We start from the raw sequence: 12,698 nt of genomic DNA on the forward strand, positions 1-12,698 counted from the left end.
GAACATACCTCCAGTGGGAGACGTACTCACGCCACTCGAATCACCCCGGCTAATCCTGTGACAGACCTGACCTATATATGGGGCAAGGGAGGCGGCATGTCTGTGGCAGCAGATGGTGTCTTAAAGAGCCTGGGCTCGGGGAGGCTTCGGTTCTGCTGCCTCTGGCTCCCGTGAAGGAGAGGATGGGCCACCCGTTGGCTGTGGAGCAGCCGGGTTCAGCCTGAGCAGCCCCTGCGGGTAGAGAGCTTTCTGTGGTGGCTGCTTGGCATGCGGGGGAAGTCCTGCTCATCTGGGATATCAAAGGTCTCGGCAGCTGGACTGGGGACCTCTTCTCCTGGCCCAGAAGCACTGCCCAGTGCTGCTGTCCATGGCGAGCCTTGCTGTAGCATCAGAGGGGTCTTGCTTGGGCTCCTTGCCTGGCTCTTCCAGGCAGAGCTCCCAGACCTGGGGCAGCGTGGTGCTGGTGGCTGTGTGTGTGGCTGTGTTCCCGAGACAGCATGGGGCAGGCGTGGGCTGAGCCGCTTCCTCATGCTCTAACCCTGCAGCGGTGTGCACAGTGCTCTGTCCTCGCGGGAGATGGCTGGGCAGGATTGGCACGGCCGCACGTGGTGTGGCTGGACCTGGCTCTGCCAACAGGAACCATCCAGCCTGGCTGGGCAGGGAACTTGAGCAGCGCCTTGCTGTCCCGAGGACATTGATAGCTGCTGACCGTGGGGAAGCCGGTGATGCTGGAGCGGCTCAGGAGGGTGTGTCTGTACAGATATCCACCATCTGTGGCCTCTGCCTGTGCTCTGTCCAGGATCAGGCCGTGTCCTGGCAAGTCTTGTGCCTCTGCTTGCAAATAGTGGCAAGGTCAAAGCGTAGGGTCCTGTTTTCTTCCTCTTCCCCCTTGAAGCAAAGAGGCTGGAGTGTTGCAGACCTTGAGGGTGATTGTTTGGGTCTGGGCTGACAATTCAGTCCTTTGGTTGCCTCCTCCTGAGGTGCTTGTATGAGCATGTGGGTCTGATGCCATCACAGGTCTGCCCCATGCCCTGCCGTGCCCCTGTCCTGTGTGTCCCCTTACCATGGGGAGAGCAGCAGTTGGCTGTGGTGCTGTCGACAGTCGTGGCAGAGGAAGCTTGCCCCAGGATACTCTGTGCCCTGGGGGATCCTTAAGGCTGGTGTGGTTCTTCCTGTGCCCCTAGATTCAGAGTGAGGAGGTGAGAGCCAGCAAACTGGCCTTGAGAGGGGACTGGAGCGAACTGGGACAAAACTGAATCCAGCTGCTCATTGTGGTGATGAGCCTACTGAATCGTTAAATCATTGCCACTGATCTGAGGTTTTCTTTAAAAGGGGTGATGCTACAAATTAATTAGCTCCCTTTTGGTTATTAGCACTTTAAAGACCAGCTGTCAGGGGAGGGCTGGTTTATAGGCATTACATCAGGGCTGCCGGCTGGCTCTCTCGCCTACCTGGGAATTTCTAAGTGTGCGTTGTAACCCGGGGAAGTTTGGCTTGGATGCAGCATCTGGCTTTCAGCAAAGCCGCTGGATGTGCTCTCCTGAGCACAGGGGTTTGACTGGTGCTTAACGGTGCTGCTGGGGGCACGCAGGGAGCCGGTGGCACAGCCTCGGTGTGCAGCTCCCGGTGCTAGCCGCCAGCTGGGCTGCTTGGCTGGCCTGCAGGTGTGCCTCCTAGAGATGCTGAGGAGACCCTGCTCCTCGTTTAATCGAGGGGAGTGAGCAGGAGGCTTTTTTGAAGCAAAATGTTTTTTTTTCTGGTGCCCGGAAACTCGATCTGGGTAGGCATGCCCCGGGAGAGCTGCATGTGCCTGGCAGGCTGCTGGTGCTGGCGAGGGTTCGATGCCACGCTGAGCAGAAGAGGAGCAGCAGCTTCTCCATCCTCCTATCCCATCCCAGCAGGGTGACGGGGAGCCGAGCTCCTGCCTTCACCTTTCTCTCCCTTGCCCGGGATTTTCCTCCCACCTGGCGGCAGGAGCATGGCAGCACGGCGCGGGCTGGCTGGGAATGCTCCGGGCACACGGTGCTGCTGTCCCCAGGGCCTGCCGGGCTCACGGCTGGGGCCCGGTGAACCGGGAGCGGTGGCCGGCTGGCTGTGGTGGGCGAAGCCGCAGGTAAGGTGCTGCCTCGGCCTGGCCCCGCGGAGCCCGTCCCAGCGGGGTGAGGCGGCGCGGCCGGTACCGGGCCCCTCGAGGCCGGCGGGCGGATGGGGCCCGGTGCTCCCGTCCGCGGCGGGGGGGGGGTGGGGGTGGGTCTCGGTCCAGCGGGGCCGCCCCCGGGCCCAGGCCCCGTTGCTAGGGGCCCCTCTCTCCGTGGAGACCGTTGCTAGGACACCGCCCCCCCGAGGGGGGGCCCGGCGCTGCCCCGCGTGGCGGCCCGGCTCCGCGCCTCCAAGATGGCTGCGGAGCGTGACACGCCTGGTCACGTGGGTCGCGCGCGCGCCGCGCCGCCACCCCCCCCCCCCCTCCCGCCAGCCGCGCGCGCGCCCCCGGGGCCTCCGAGTGTTGTGACTCGGTCCGGTGCGTCCCGCCGCCGCCACCGGTTCTTAAAGGGGCAGGCACCTCCCGCGGCACTCGGCCCGGCGGCTGCTGCCCCGGCCCGCCGCGGCGGCCCCGCCGCCCCGCGCCGCGGAAAACAAAGAGGCACCGGAAACAGCGGCGGCGGGGAGGGGGCCGGCCCGGCGGGGGGCGGGAGGCGGGAGGGAGGGAGGGAGGGCCGGCGGCGGGCGGGGGGGGGGGGGGGCAGGCCCGGGCCCGGCGTCGGCGAACAAAGAGCGGCGGGAGGGGGCGGGGGCGCCGCAGCGGCACCGGAGCGGCGGCCCAGGCCATCGGTGCAGGTAGGTAGGTGTGGGCGGTGGGGGGGGGGGCGGGAGCGGGACGGGGGTCGCCCCACGGACCCCCGGCGGCACCTGCCCCGGGCGGCGGCGGCGGGGCCCGGCGGCCGCCTTTGTTATTGCTTTTGTTTGGCGCCGAGCACATGGCCCCGGAGCGGCCGCTCTTAAAGCCACAGCTCCGCGCCCGGCCGGGCACCGGCGGGGCTCTGCCGCTGCTGCTGCCGCCGCGGCGGGGGGCGCGGGCTGCCGGCCGGGCGGTGCACCGGCGGGGGGTGGGAGGGTGGGGGCTGAAGGCTGGGGTGCGCTCCTGGGGTGCTCGTGGCTGGGGTACCCGCCGGGGTGCTGCAAGGCGGGGTGCCCCGTCGGGGTGCTCCGGGATGAGCCGCTCGCCCCGCCGTGTGCCGCCGTCCCGGAGACCCCGGGGGCTGGGCTCGGGCTTGGGGTCAGGGTCGGCGGGGCGGCCCTGTGAAGGGGGTGCCGGTGCGGCGGGGCCAGCGGTGACCCCGCTCCCGGGGGAGTTGGCGGCGCTTGCGTGGGAACGGCCGGGAAGGGGCGGCCGGGGGACGGGGATCTCGGGGTGGCGGGACGGAGCCGGCGACGGGTGGCAGGACCCCCGGGGGGGGGGCGATGGCGGGGCGGGCGGCTACCCCCGGCAGCCCTGGAGCCCGGTTCTGCCCGAGCAGATGGCACCGGGTGTGAGCGCTGGCGCGCTGCTAACTTTGTTCTCGGCGGGGTCCGGGAGCCGCCTCGTCCCCCGCCCCACCGAGGGGCCGCGGGGCCCGGCGTCCCCTTCGCTCCGGGGCTGCCATGGCCTCCGCGGGGTCACGGTGACCCTGCCCGGGGTGGCCGCTGGCTCCCAGCCATGGGTGCGGGGGAGGGAGCCGGGCGCACCCACGCAGGACGGAAGGATGGGTGCCGGTTGTGTGTGTGGGGGGGCGGGCACCCCTGGGCTGTGCCAGCCCCTCAGCCACCACTGTCCCCATCTGCTGGAGGTGTGTCCTCGGGGTGTTGTCCTGGGGTGCTGGGAGTCCAGGTAGCCCTGGGGGGGCTCCAGGGGGTCCCGAACAGGCGAGCCTCTGTGTGGCTTTAGTGTCCCTCTGCAGGGGTGCTCCCCGTCCCCAAGCCCATCGCTGCGGTGTCTGGTCTGGAAGGTGCCTGCCAGGTCACGCAGGGCCTTCGCACCACGTGTGCTCTGAGAGTGAGGACGCGGAACTGGAAGCAGTAACACCTCGGGGAGGCTCCCAGGGGAGCGGGGTTAAACCTGGGCTGTCACTGCACCCCGGCCCGCTGGCAGGGCACCCAGCACCCTGGGCAGAGGTTTGGGGGCAGAATAAAACACCGGTGGGGCAAAAGCTCATCTGTGAGCATGGCCTCGTCCCTGGTGGCAGCCACAGGCAGGCTTCAGGGGGCTCAGCCTGTGGCTTTTGGTTGTTTTTTTCCTTTTACCCCTAAAACAGAGAAATTTGCCTTCAGCTTCCAAAATGGTACAGTGGATAAGGGTGAGCTTAAGAGACCCCTGTGTGGCACAGGGCTCGCCCTGGTGACTTCCCACCCTGGTTGGTGACACCTGTCACCCAGGCTGACATTGCAGCTTCTCCCTGCTGGGGTGAGACACACACCCCCCCCCCCCCCCCCCCCCCCCGCCGCCCATCCTCCTCCTGGGGCTGAGCAGCACTGCCCGGGCTTGGGGTGCCCTTCCTGGCCCTGGCGTGCCTCTGCCATGGGCCCAGAGGAGGAGGTAGGGCTGAAGAAGGAGCTGCTTTGGGAGGACACACCACTAGCCTGTGGGAAAGCTGGATTTGGGGGTGCATGGGGAGCAGTGCTGGGGCTGTGGGGGCCAAGGGAGGCTGGCAGAGGGGCCCACTGGGCAGTGGGAGGGTGCCTGGGGCAAGCCGGTGCCCACCTGCTTGCCTCTGTGGGGAAGGGGGGACAACGGGGCTGGGGGCCAGGGCAACCAGCGCCTGGCAAAGCGCGGCCCCGCATACAGAAGTTTCCTCCGTGTGGTACCGAGCTTTGCTGGGGCTGGGGGGCCGGGCTGTGCAGTGTGAGGGGGCTTGGGTGCAGGGGCACCAGCCAGGCTGGGTGCAGGAGGGGAGACGGGGCAGGGCCCGTGGCCATGTTCCCACTGACCCCCTGGCTGCAGGGTAGCAGAGCCCCCAAGCAGAGCTGCCTGCCTGGCTTCAGCTGCAGCCTGTGCCTGTTCCCCCCTCCATGGGGATGCGCGGCTGTGCCCTGTATGCAGCAGGGAGTTGACGTGCACAGACTGAGCCAGAGCAGGGCCGTGAGCCCCGCTGTCTCCCACCATCCCCCCATGCCTGTCACCAGGGCAGCGTCAGTCCAGAGTAGGATGTGCAGGAGCCCAGCAAGAGAGAGCAGCCCCTAGAGCAGCACTGGAGCCCACCTTGGCCAAGGACACGCTGGAACCCCCCTCACACCATGGTCCAGGCTCCCCATCAGCCGGCGACCAGCCTGGGACACTGCCATAGCCACAGGGCCGTTCACCGCTTGATTTTCTCTGTGCCAAAAACAAATGATTCTCTCTCATTTGGTGTCCGTGTCTTGCATGGGGGGGTGGTTCTGGCCGTGCAGTGAAGGGACAGTAACTGGGGGGACACACACAGGCTCTTCCTAGCTCCCCCCCCACCCCCCAGGGCTGCATCCAGCCTCAGGAGACGGGATGGGCGCAGGTCTAGGTCTGCAAGAGCTCCAGTCATTGGCATTACCATCCCTGTGGGGAGGGAACAGCAGGCTCAGCTGTATGGGGACAGTGGCACTGGGGTGGCTCAGAGTCACTTGTGTGGTGCCGGTGGCAGGGATGGGCATGGGAAGGGTGGCCCAGATCCTGGGGTGGAGGGGCCATGGGCAGGAGCCAGGTGGGCTGCAATACCTCCCCCCCCCCCCCCCCCCCCCCCCCCCAGCATGTCAGTGGCCTCAGCAGCTGCCCTGGGCTTGCTCTGTGCCTCTCTTCCCTTCCCTCTCCCAAAGCAGGTGGTGGGGGAGTGGGCTGGGGTGGTGCTCACCAGGCCTGAGGTGTGGGGAGGATTTGGGGCTCCTGCAGCCCTGTGCCACCTTGGGGTTTGGGGTACCGTGACCCGCTGTCCTTCTCGCAGGATCCAAGGTGCTGGTGTTTCACCCTGCCTGGAGCCTGAGATCCCGTGTGCCTATCCGCCTCCCGACGTCACCAATGCGACCATGGGAACTGGCAGTGAATAGGCGGCCACCCTCTGCCCCTTTTAACCAGCGCCGTTTCTCGGGGGGACCCTGCAGCAGCCCCGACCACCTCCGGCGAAGGTACGGGGCACAGAGCGGTGTGGAGCCCTGTCACCCATGGTGTGTGGGGACGTGGGGCCAGCTCCGTGGCCCTGCTGGGGCAAGCCACTGCGTCCGGGGAGCTTGAGGGGAGATCGTGGCAGGGAAGCACATCCGCCTGGCCCGGCTGGCGGGTCCCTGGGGAGCCGGGATCCCTTTTGTGCTGAGGACACAGAGGGGCATGTGCAGGGTGAGCTGAGAGCCAGTTCTGGAGCTCCCCAGCCAGACAAGGAGACTGGCCTGGCACAATGCTCCAGGCATCTTGCCCTGGGAGCCGCCTGCGGCCACCCTGCCCAGGGCTGTGGTGCCCCTGGCCCGGGGGTCACTCCTGCTTTGTTTCTCTCCCGCGGTGGCCCCACAGCCCCCCTGCCAGGCGTCAGTGGGGACGACGCGACCGACCTCTGGCAACCCTGCTGGGCCAGGATGAGCCCCAGCTGCACCCTGCCTTCCCCCAGCAGCCGCACATCCCTGTAGATGAGCCCCGTGCCTACGCTCTCCCCAGCACGCCGCCACGAATGCTTCACCCGGCCGCTCACCCACCCCACCAGAACCCATTCATGGTGGATCTGCATGACCAGGTAGGTGCTGCAGCCCCCAGGCCCAGTCCTAAGGGTGACCCTATGGTGGCCCTGGGCAGCGGTCCCAAGATATGTCCCTGGGTCCCCTTTGGCCAGTTGTTTGCTGCTGGGAGCACCCAGCCTTGAGGCTGCCAGTGCTGTCTTGTCCCTCCCAGCACTTAAACCCTGAGGTCCCTCTGCCAGCTTGGCTGTGCCCAGGGTGGTCCCTGCTCCCCGGGGCTGGAGACAGTCCCCTCCTAGGGTTGTTCTTGTCACAACTGCCAAGTGTTATCCGTGGTGGTGGTGGTGCTGGGTTGGAGGCTTTGCCAGCCTGTCCATGGGGAGCAAAGAGGGGTCCAAAACCCGCCTTGAACCCAGCCTGCTCTCAGCCCTCCTGGCTGCAGCACTGGGACGGAGGTGCCAGGTGGTTGTGTCCCAGCACTGGGTGCTCGGTGCCCTGCTGCTACCCTGCCAGGATGGGGACAGCTCAGCCGAGGCTGTACCCTGACTGTGATCTCTGCGCCTCGCCCCCAGGTGCACCAGGGACCCGTCCCTCTCTCCTACACGGTTACCACCGTCACAACACAAGGCTTCCCCATCCACGCCAGCCAGCACATCCCTGGGTGCAGCACCCAGCAGCTCCCAGCATGCTCAGTGATGTTCAGTGGACAGCACTACCCGCTCTGCTGCCTCCCGCCCCCGGTGAGTCGCAGCGGGGGACAGCCTGAGTCATGGGTGCCTGGAGGCTGTGTGGGTACCCAGGCTCACTGGAGTGCAAGGGCTGGGGTGAGGGTTTCTGGGTGTGCGGGGGCTGTTGGCTGTGGGGAGAGGGCGGGGGTGCAGCCTTGCCCACGGTGGGTGTCTGACCCCCGTTTTTCTCTCTCTCCCCCACAGCTGATCCAGGCATGCGCCATGCAACAGCTCCCCGTCTCCTACCAGACGTTTCCCCCCATCATCTCCAGCGACCATTACATCCTGCACCCCCCTCCGCCACCAGTGCCCCCCCATCAGCCGCCCCACATGGCTCCCCTGGGGCAGTTTGTACCTCTCCAAGCCCAGCACCCGCGCATGGTGAGTCGAGGCAGGGGCACAGGCTGGGGACACGATGTGCCCCATGGCCCACCCTGGGGTCTCGTCCCTCTGCAGCCCCTGTGGGGCTGAGCTGGGGGTGGTGGGTGGGATGCCCAGGATGCCTCTGTCCTGCTAGTGCCAGGGTGGTGTAATTTGGGACACCCCTGCCAGCCTAACTGTTTCCCCCACAGCCTCTGCAGAGGATAGACAATGACGTGGACCTGCGAGGGGAGCAGCACCCCATCGCAGGCTTCACGTACCCCCCATCCCACCACGCTCCCACGCTGTCTCCCTCTGTGCCGCTGCATTACCTCCCCCACGACCCGCTGCACCAAGAACTGCCATTTGGCGTGGTGAGTCCTTGTCTCGCAGAGGGACTGGGGAATGCCGTGAGGCTGGCACGGCTCTGAGTGCCCTGTCTCTCCCTGCAGCCATATCCCCACATGATGCCCCGGCGGCTGAACACCCAACGGTACCGGCTGCAGCAGGCGCTGCCCCCCCCGCCGCCCCCTCCGCCACCTCCCCCATACTACCCGAGCTTCCTGCCCTATTTCCTGTGAGTACTGGGGGGGATATGGTGGGATGCGTGGGGCAGGGGTGGCACCGTGGACAGGGGGCACAGTGGCACGGTGTTGGCACAGGCGGCTCTGCCCCCACTGGGGATGCCAGGGTGGACACTGGAGTTTGTAGCCCCACACCGATCACCATGTCCTTCCCTCCCAGCTCTATGCTTCCCGTGTCGCCGACGGCCGTGGGGCCCACCATCAGCCTAGACCTGGACGTGGATGATGTGGAGATGGAGAATTACGAGGTATGCCAGCTCTACTTCCCCACAGGGTGACGGGGCAGGGGACCTGGGGGGGATTTTGGGATCGCTCTGCCAGGGTGGGGAGAGCCCAGAGGGGTGCTGTGCCGGGGTGTGAGCTGAGCTGAGCTGATCTCAGTGTCTGCTTCCAGGCGCTGCTGAACCTGGCCGAGCGGCTGGGGGAGGCCAAGCCACGGGGACTCACCAAAGCAGACATCGAGCACCTCCCATCCTACCGCTTCAACCCTGAGAGCCACCAGTCTGAGCAGACCCTGTGAGTAAGCCTGGGGTGCAGATGGGGGGCACAGGGGTATCTGGTGGGGGCCTGGGGGCCGTGGGTGCGTGACGGGGCCATGCTGACTGCTGCCTCCCCCAGGTGCGTTGTGTGCTTCAGCGACTTCGAGGCCCGGCAGCTTCTTCGCGTCCTGCCCTGCAACCACGAGTTCCACGCCAAGTGTGTCGACAAATGGTTAAAGGTACTGCCCGTGCCTGCTGCAGGGAGCAGGGTGGCTTCTTGGGGTGCTGCGGGTGCAGGGTGCTGCCTTTCGGGTGGCCTTGGTGCCATACAACACAGGATGCGCTGGGAGCTTGGGCCAAGCGTCGTGCCGGGCTGGATCAGGCACTGCCGGGATGTGGCATGCTGCGGGGTGCCACCAGCCCTTGGCAATGGGGTGAGGGGGGGTTCTGGGTGCAGCCAGTGCTGCGGGGTGCCCGCTCACTCACCTCTGTCTCTCCTTGCCTGTAGGCAAACCGCACGTGCCCCATCTGCCGGGCGGACGCGTCGGAGGTGCAGCGGGAGGCGGACTGAGGCCGATGGGCGCTGTGCCACACAATTCGCTAGAGGACGAGGACGCCGGGCCAGGGGCGGGGGCCGCTGCCCGTTGCCAGGGCCTGACCCTGCGCTTACCCCACCTCCCCAAAGCCTCTCCTTGGATGTGGTGAGCATTGAGCAGTCCGGGCTCCCGGCCAGCCCTCCTCTCCCCCCTGGGGCACGGACTCGGCCGGATGCCTGCCCGCTGCGCTCCCAGGGCCCCGAATCGTGTTGTGCTGGAGGCGGGAGGCGTGTGGCCATGCCCTCTGTGCTCCAAAGACGCTGTTGTTGCTCCATCACTTTCCAGGTCTTTGTACTCCGCTAGGGAATTAGTGGGTTTTTTCCCTTTATCACTTTTTTTTTTTCATGGTAGGGTTCCCCCCTCCCCCCCCCTTGCCTTTCCTTTTCCGTCGTGTTTTTGGTTTCGTGGCCATTTGACCCAGCGGCTCACAAGCAGCTCCTCCCCTCGGCGTTGCTTGTGGAGGATGCACGGAGGAGAGAGGAGAGAGCGCCGCGGGTTTGATGCCGGCGGCACCCCGAGCTGGAGCGCCGGGCCAGCCCCGGGGGCAGCCAGAGGAGGTGGCTGGCGGAGCGCGGCCAAGGTGGGACACCAGCAACCCCGGGGCAGGAACGCCTCTGTCCCTGCTCCCGCACGCAGCCTGGCATGGCCCCTCTCCTGCCTTGGCTGCCCCGGGGAGCCCCGGAAGGTTATGGCTGCTTGGGGTCTTTTCCCGGTGGGAGGACGGTGCTGGCGCAGCCTTTGCCCCTTTCCTCATTCATTCCCCCGTGCCCAGCTGGCACAGCTCCCGGGGCTGGGCCATGTGGCATCCCACGAGGTGGCCAGGCCCGAGGGGGGATCCCAGCCCCGTCCCCACGGCCATGGCCGTGTGGTGTCCTCAGCGTGCTGCCCAGCGTCCGGCTCCCGCTGTTGTTTCTCGGTCCCACCGCCATAATTGAAATAGCCCCACGCCCCCGTCCTGCTGGCTGGATGGCACGGCGCGGTGCCCCTGGCCGGTGGGCAGTGGGGGGCCAGCAGGGCTGTGGCAGGTGCCCCCCGGCCCCTGGAGTGGGGGGTTTTTATCCATAACCTTGTGGTGTATTTTCAGTGCTACCCCTGACCCTGCCCTGGCCGGTGTGGGGGGAGCTGTGAGCAGCCCCCTCACTGCCGTGGGTCCCGCTGCCCGCATGGGGCCAGGGCGGGCGGGCGCCCTGTCGGCGCGGTGCCGGGGGGTGGGGGGAGAAGCCGCCGCCCAACTCCAGCAATCCCGCGTGGCCGAAGTTGTTTTGCATGATTAATTAGCGAGGAGGGTGACGGGAGGCAGTGTGGGGAGGGAGAGGACCACCCTCCCCTCGCAGCGCGTGTTGCTGACGCCTGGGAGCCTCCGAGCGGACGCCAGCCCTATGTAAATGTTCACAAATATGCATGCATGTCTGACCAGCTTGGAACGTGGTCTTGGCTACGTCTAGCCGGCTGTGGGGTGAGGGGGGTGGGGAGAGGGGTTTTTGTGCTCAGCTGATACTGCCATGCACTGTACTGCACATGTCCGCAACGCCACAGCAGGACCGTGAGACTTTCAGGGCCGTCCCCGCGGGGCCTGCGCCCCTCTGGGCGGGAGGGGGCGGCCGGGGGGGGGGAGGGGGTGTGCGGGGGGAGGTGGGTGGGAGGTTGCGCCCGCGGCGGTGGCGTGTGCAAGGGGACAGGGTGGGAGGGTGGGGGCCGCTCCCCGCGGGGCGGGGGGCAGGTGGCGGGGCTGGCCCCCCGCGGTGGCTGTGGCCGCCACACCGGGGCTGGGTGTGAGGCGAGGGGCCGCGCCCAGCAGGTGGGTGGGCGGGACAGTGCTCCCCACACTGCCACGCCATAGGCCTGGGGGGTGGTGCCAATCACCGGGGCACTGAGGTAGGCCCACTCCCAATTGGCAGAGGGCCATGCACCGCCTCCGCCAATTGGCGGGTCTGTCTCGGTGGGCCGGCCCCAGTCCCTGCCCAGCCTGTCAGGCACGGGGAGCAGCGAGTGGCGTGTCGCTATTGGCCCGCTCCCCCTTGCCTCCCTTTCCCAGTCTCTGGCGGTCGCCCGCGGTGTGAACCGTCGAGGCCGATGGCCCCGGCCTGGTGCCACCAGCTCCGCCATGGCGTGGGCGCTGGCACCGCTGGGCTCGGTGCCCCTTGGGCAGGACCCCGGCCCCCTCCCCATCCCTCGCTCAGTGACAGATAACCAAAGGAGTCCCCGTGCCGCGCGGCGGCCTCGCGCCCCCGGAGACGCCCCTCCCCTCCTCCCCTCCCGCCCTCGCGGTGCCCAGGGAGCCAGGAAAGCCTTACGGTCCTTTGACGGCGACTCGAAAGCTCACAGCTCGTGTGCTGCAGAATTTATTCCAATGAGCAGCTAAAAGTATCATTTAAAAAAAAAAAAATAACAAAAAAAAATTACAAAAAAAAATACTAAAAAACAATTATTTAGGGTGTTTGTGATTGCTGACTGCGCTGTAGATACCACTGTTTACCAATGATTTCCTGTGGTGGGATAGTGGACTGTTTACTGTTCTATTATACCAGTCCCCGGGCCCTCCGGTGGGACCCCCGCGGCCCCCGCGGCTCCCCGGAAGGTGCTAGGACGTGTGTTCTGTGTTAGAAAGTTTTTATATATATATATATATATATAAATATATATATATAATTTTTTTTGCTCTGTTACTTGCACATTTTACAGTTACCTCATTTTTCCCATGTATGTATTTGAAAAAAGGCTAATATATAGAAAAAAAGGTTCTTAAAGCTCTAAAAGTGTTTGTTTTTTTTCCATTCCATTGGAATCATATTGGTTTTGTAGCATTTAACATAACTAGTATGTTGTATTATATATATGTGTATTATACTGATTGAAATTTTTAACAGATTTGTACTTTTTTTAAAATGAAAGTTGCTAGTTCTGCTTGACCAAGTAGTGCAATCATTATTTTTTTTAATGTTGTGGCTGATTTTGAGAGGGATATTCACTAATAAATGTATGATGTATACCAACATGCTGTGCCCCGGCTCTTGTCTCGGCATGGGCAGGCAGAGGCTCGAGGGGGACCAGCTTGGCCACACATGGCCCTGCTGGGTCCCCTGGGGGTTCCCCAGGCTGTGACCCAGCAGATGGAGGAGCCCCAGAGAGGAAACTTGGAGGAGAGACCAGGAGAGCCTGAGGGTGGGAACAAGAGCTAGCTGGGTCCTCTGCCCCAAAGGGGTCTGTGATCCAGCAGCACCTCAGATCCCTCACTCCCACCTGAAGATCATTTGCAGCTTACACCAAGATGGAAAGTCCTGGCTGCTGTCC

At 65.4% G+C, this 12,698-nt stretch overlaps 1 protein-coding gene across 1 annotated transcript; it reads left to right on the forward strand.

The window, feature by feature from the left end:
- RNF44 (ring finger protein 44) lies at positions 1-11,021 on the forward strand. Its single transcript, XM_075766257.1, is given in 12 exon segments — positions 1-2,602; positions 2,605-2,835; positions 5,943-6,123; positions 6,503-6,719; positions 7,233-7,400; positions 7,593-7,769; positions 7,961-8,122; positions 8,201-8,325; positions 8,493-8,580; positions 8,727-8,848; positions 8,951-9,050; positions 9,320-11,021. Coding segments are annotated over 12 exon segments (1,842 nt in total). The 5' UTR covers positions 1-2,394; the 3' UTR covers positions 9,383-11,021.
- Positions 11,022-12,698: the final 1,677 nt, after the last annotated feature.

Source organism: Balearica regulorum, chromosome 14, assembly GCF_011004875.1.
Source record: "Balearica regulorum gibbericeps isolate bBalReg1 chromosome 14, bBalReg1.pri, whole genome shotgun sequence".
Taxonomy (NCBI): domain Eukaryota; kingdom Metazoa; phylum Chordata; class Aves; order Gruiformes; family Gruidae; genus Balearica; species Balearica regulorum.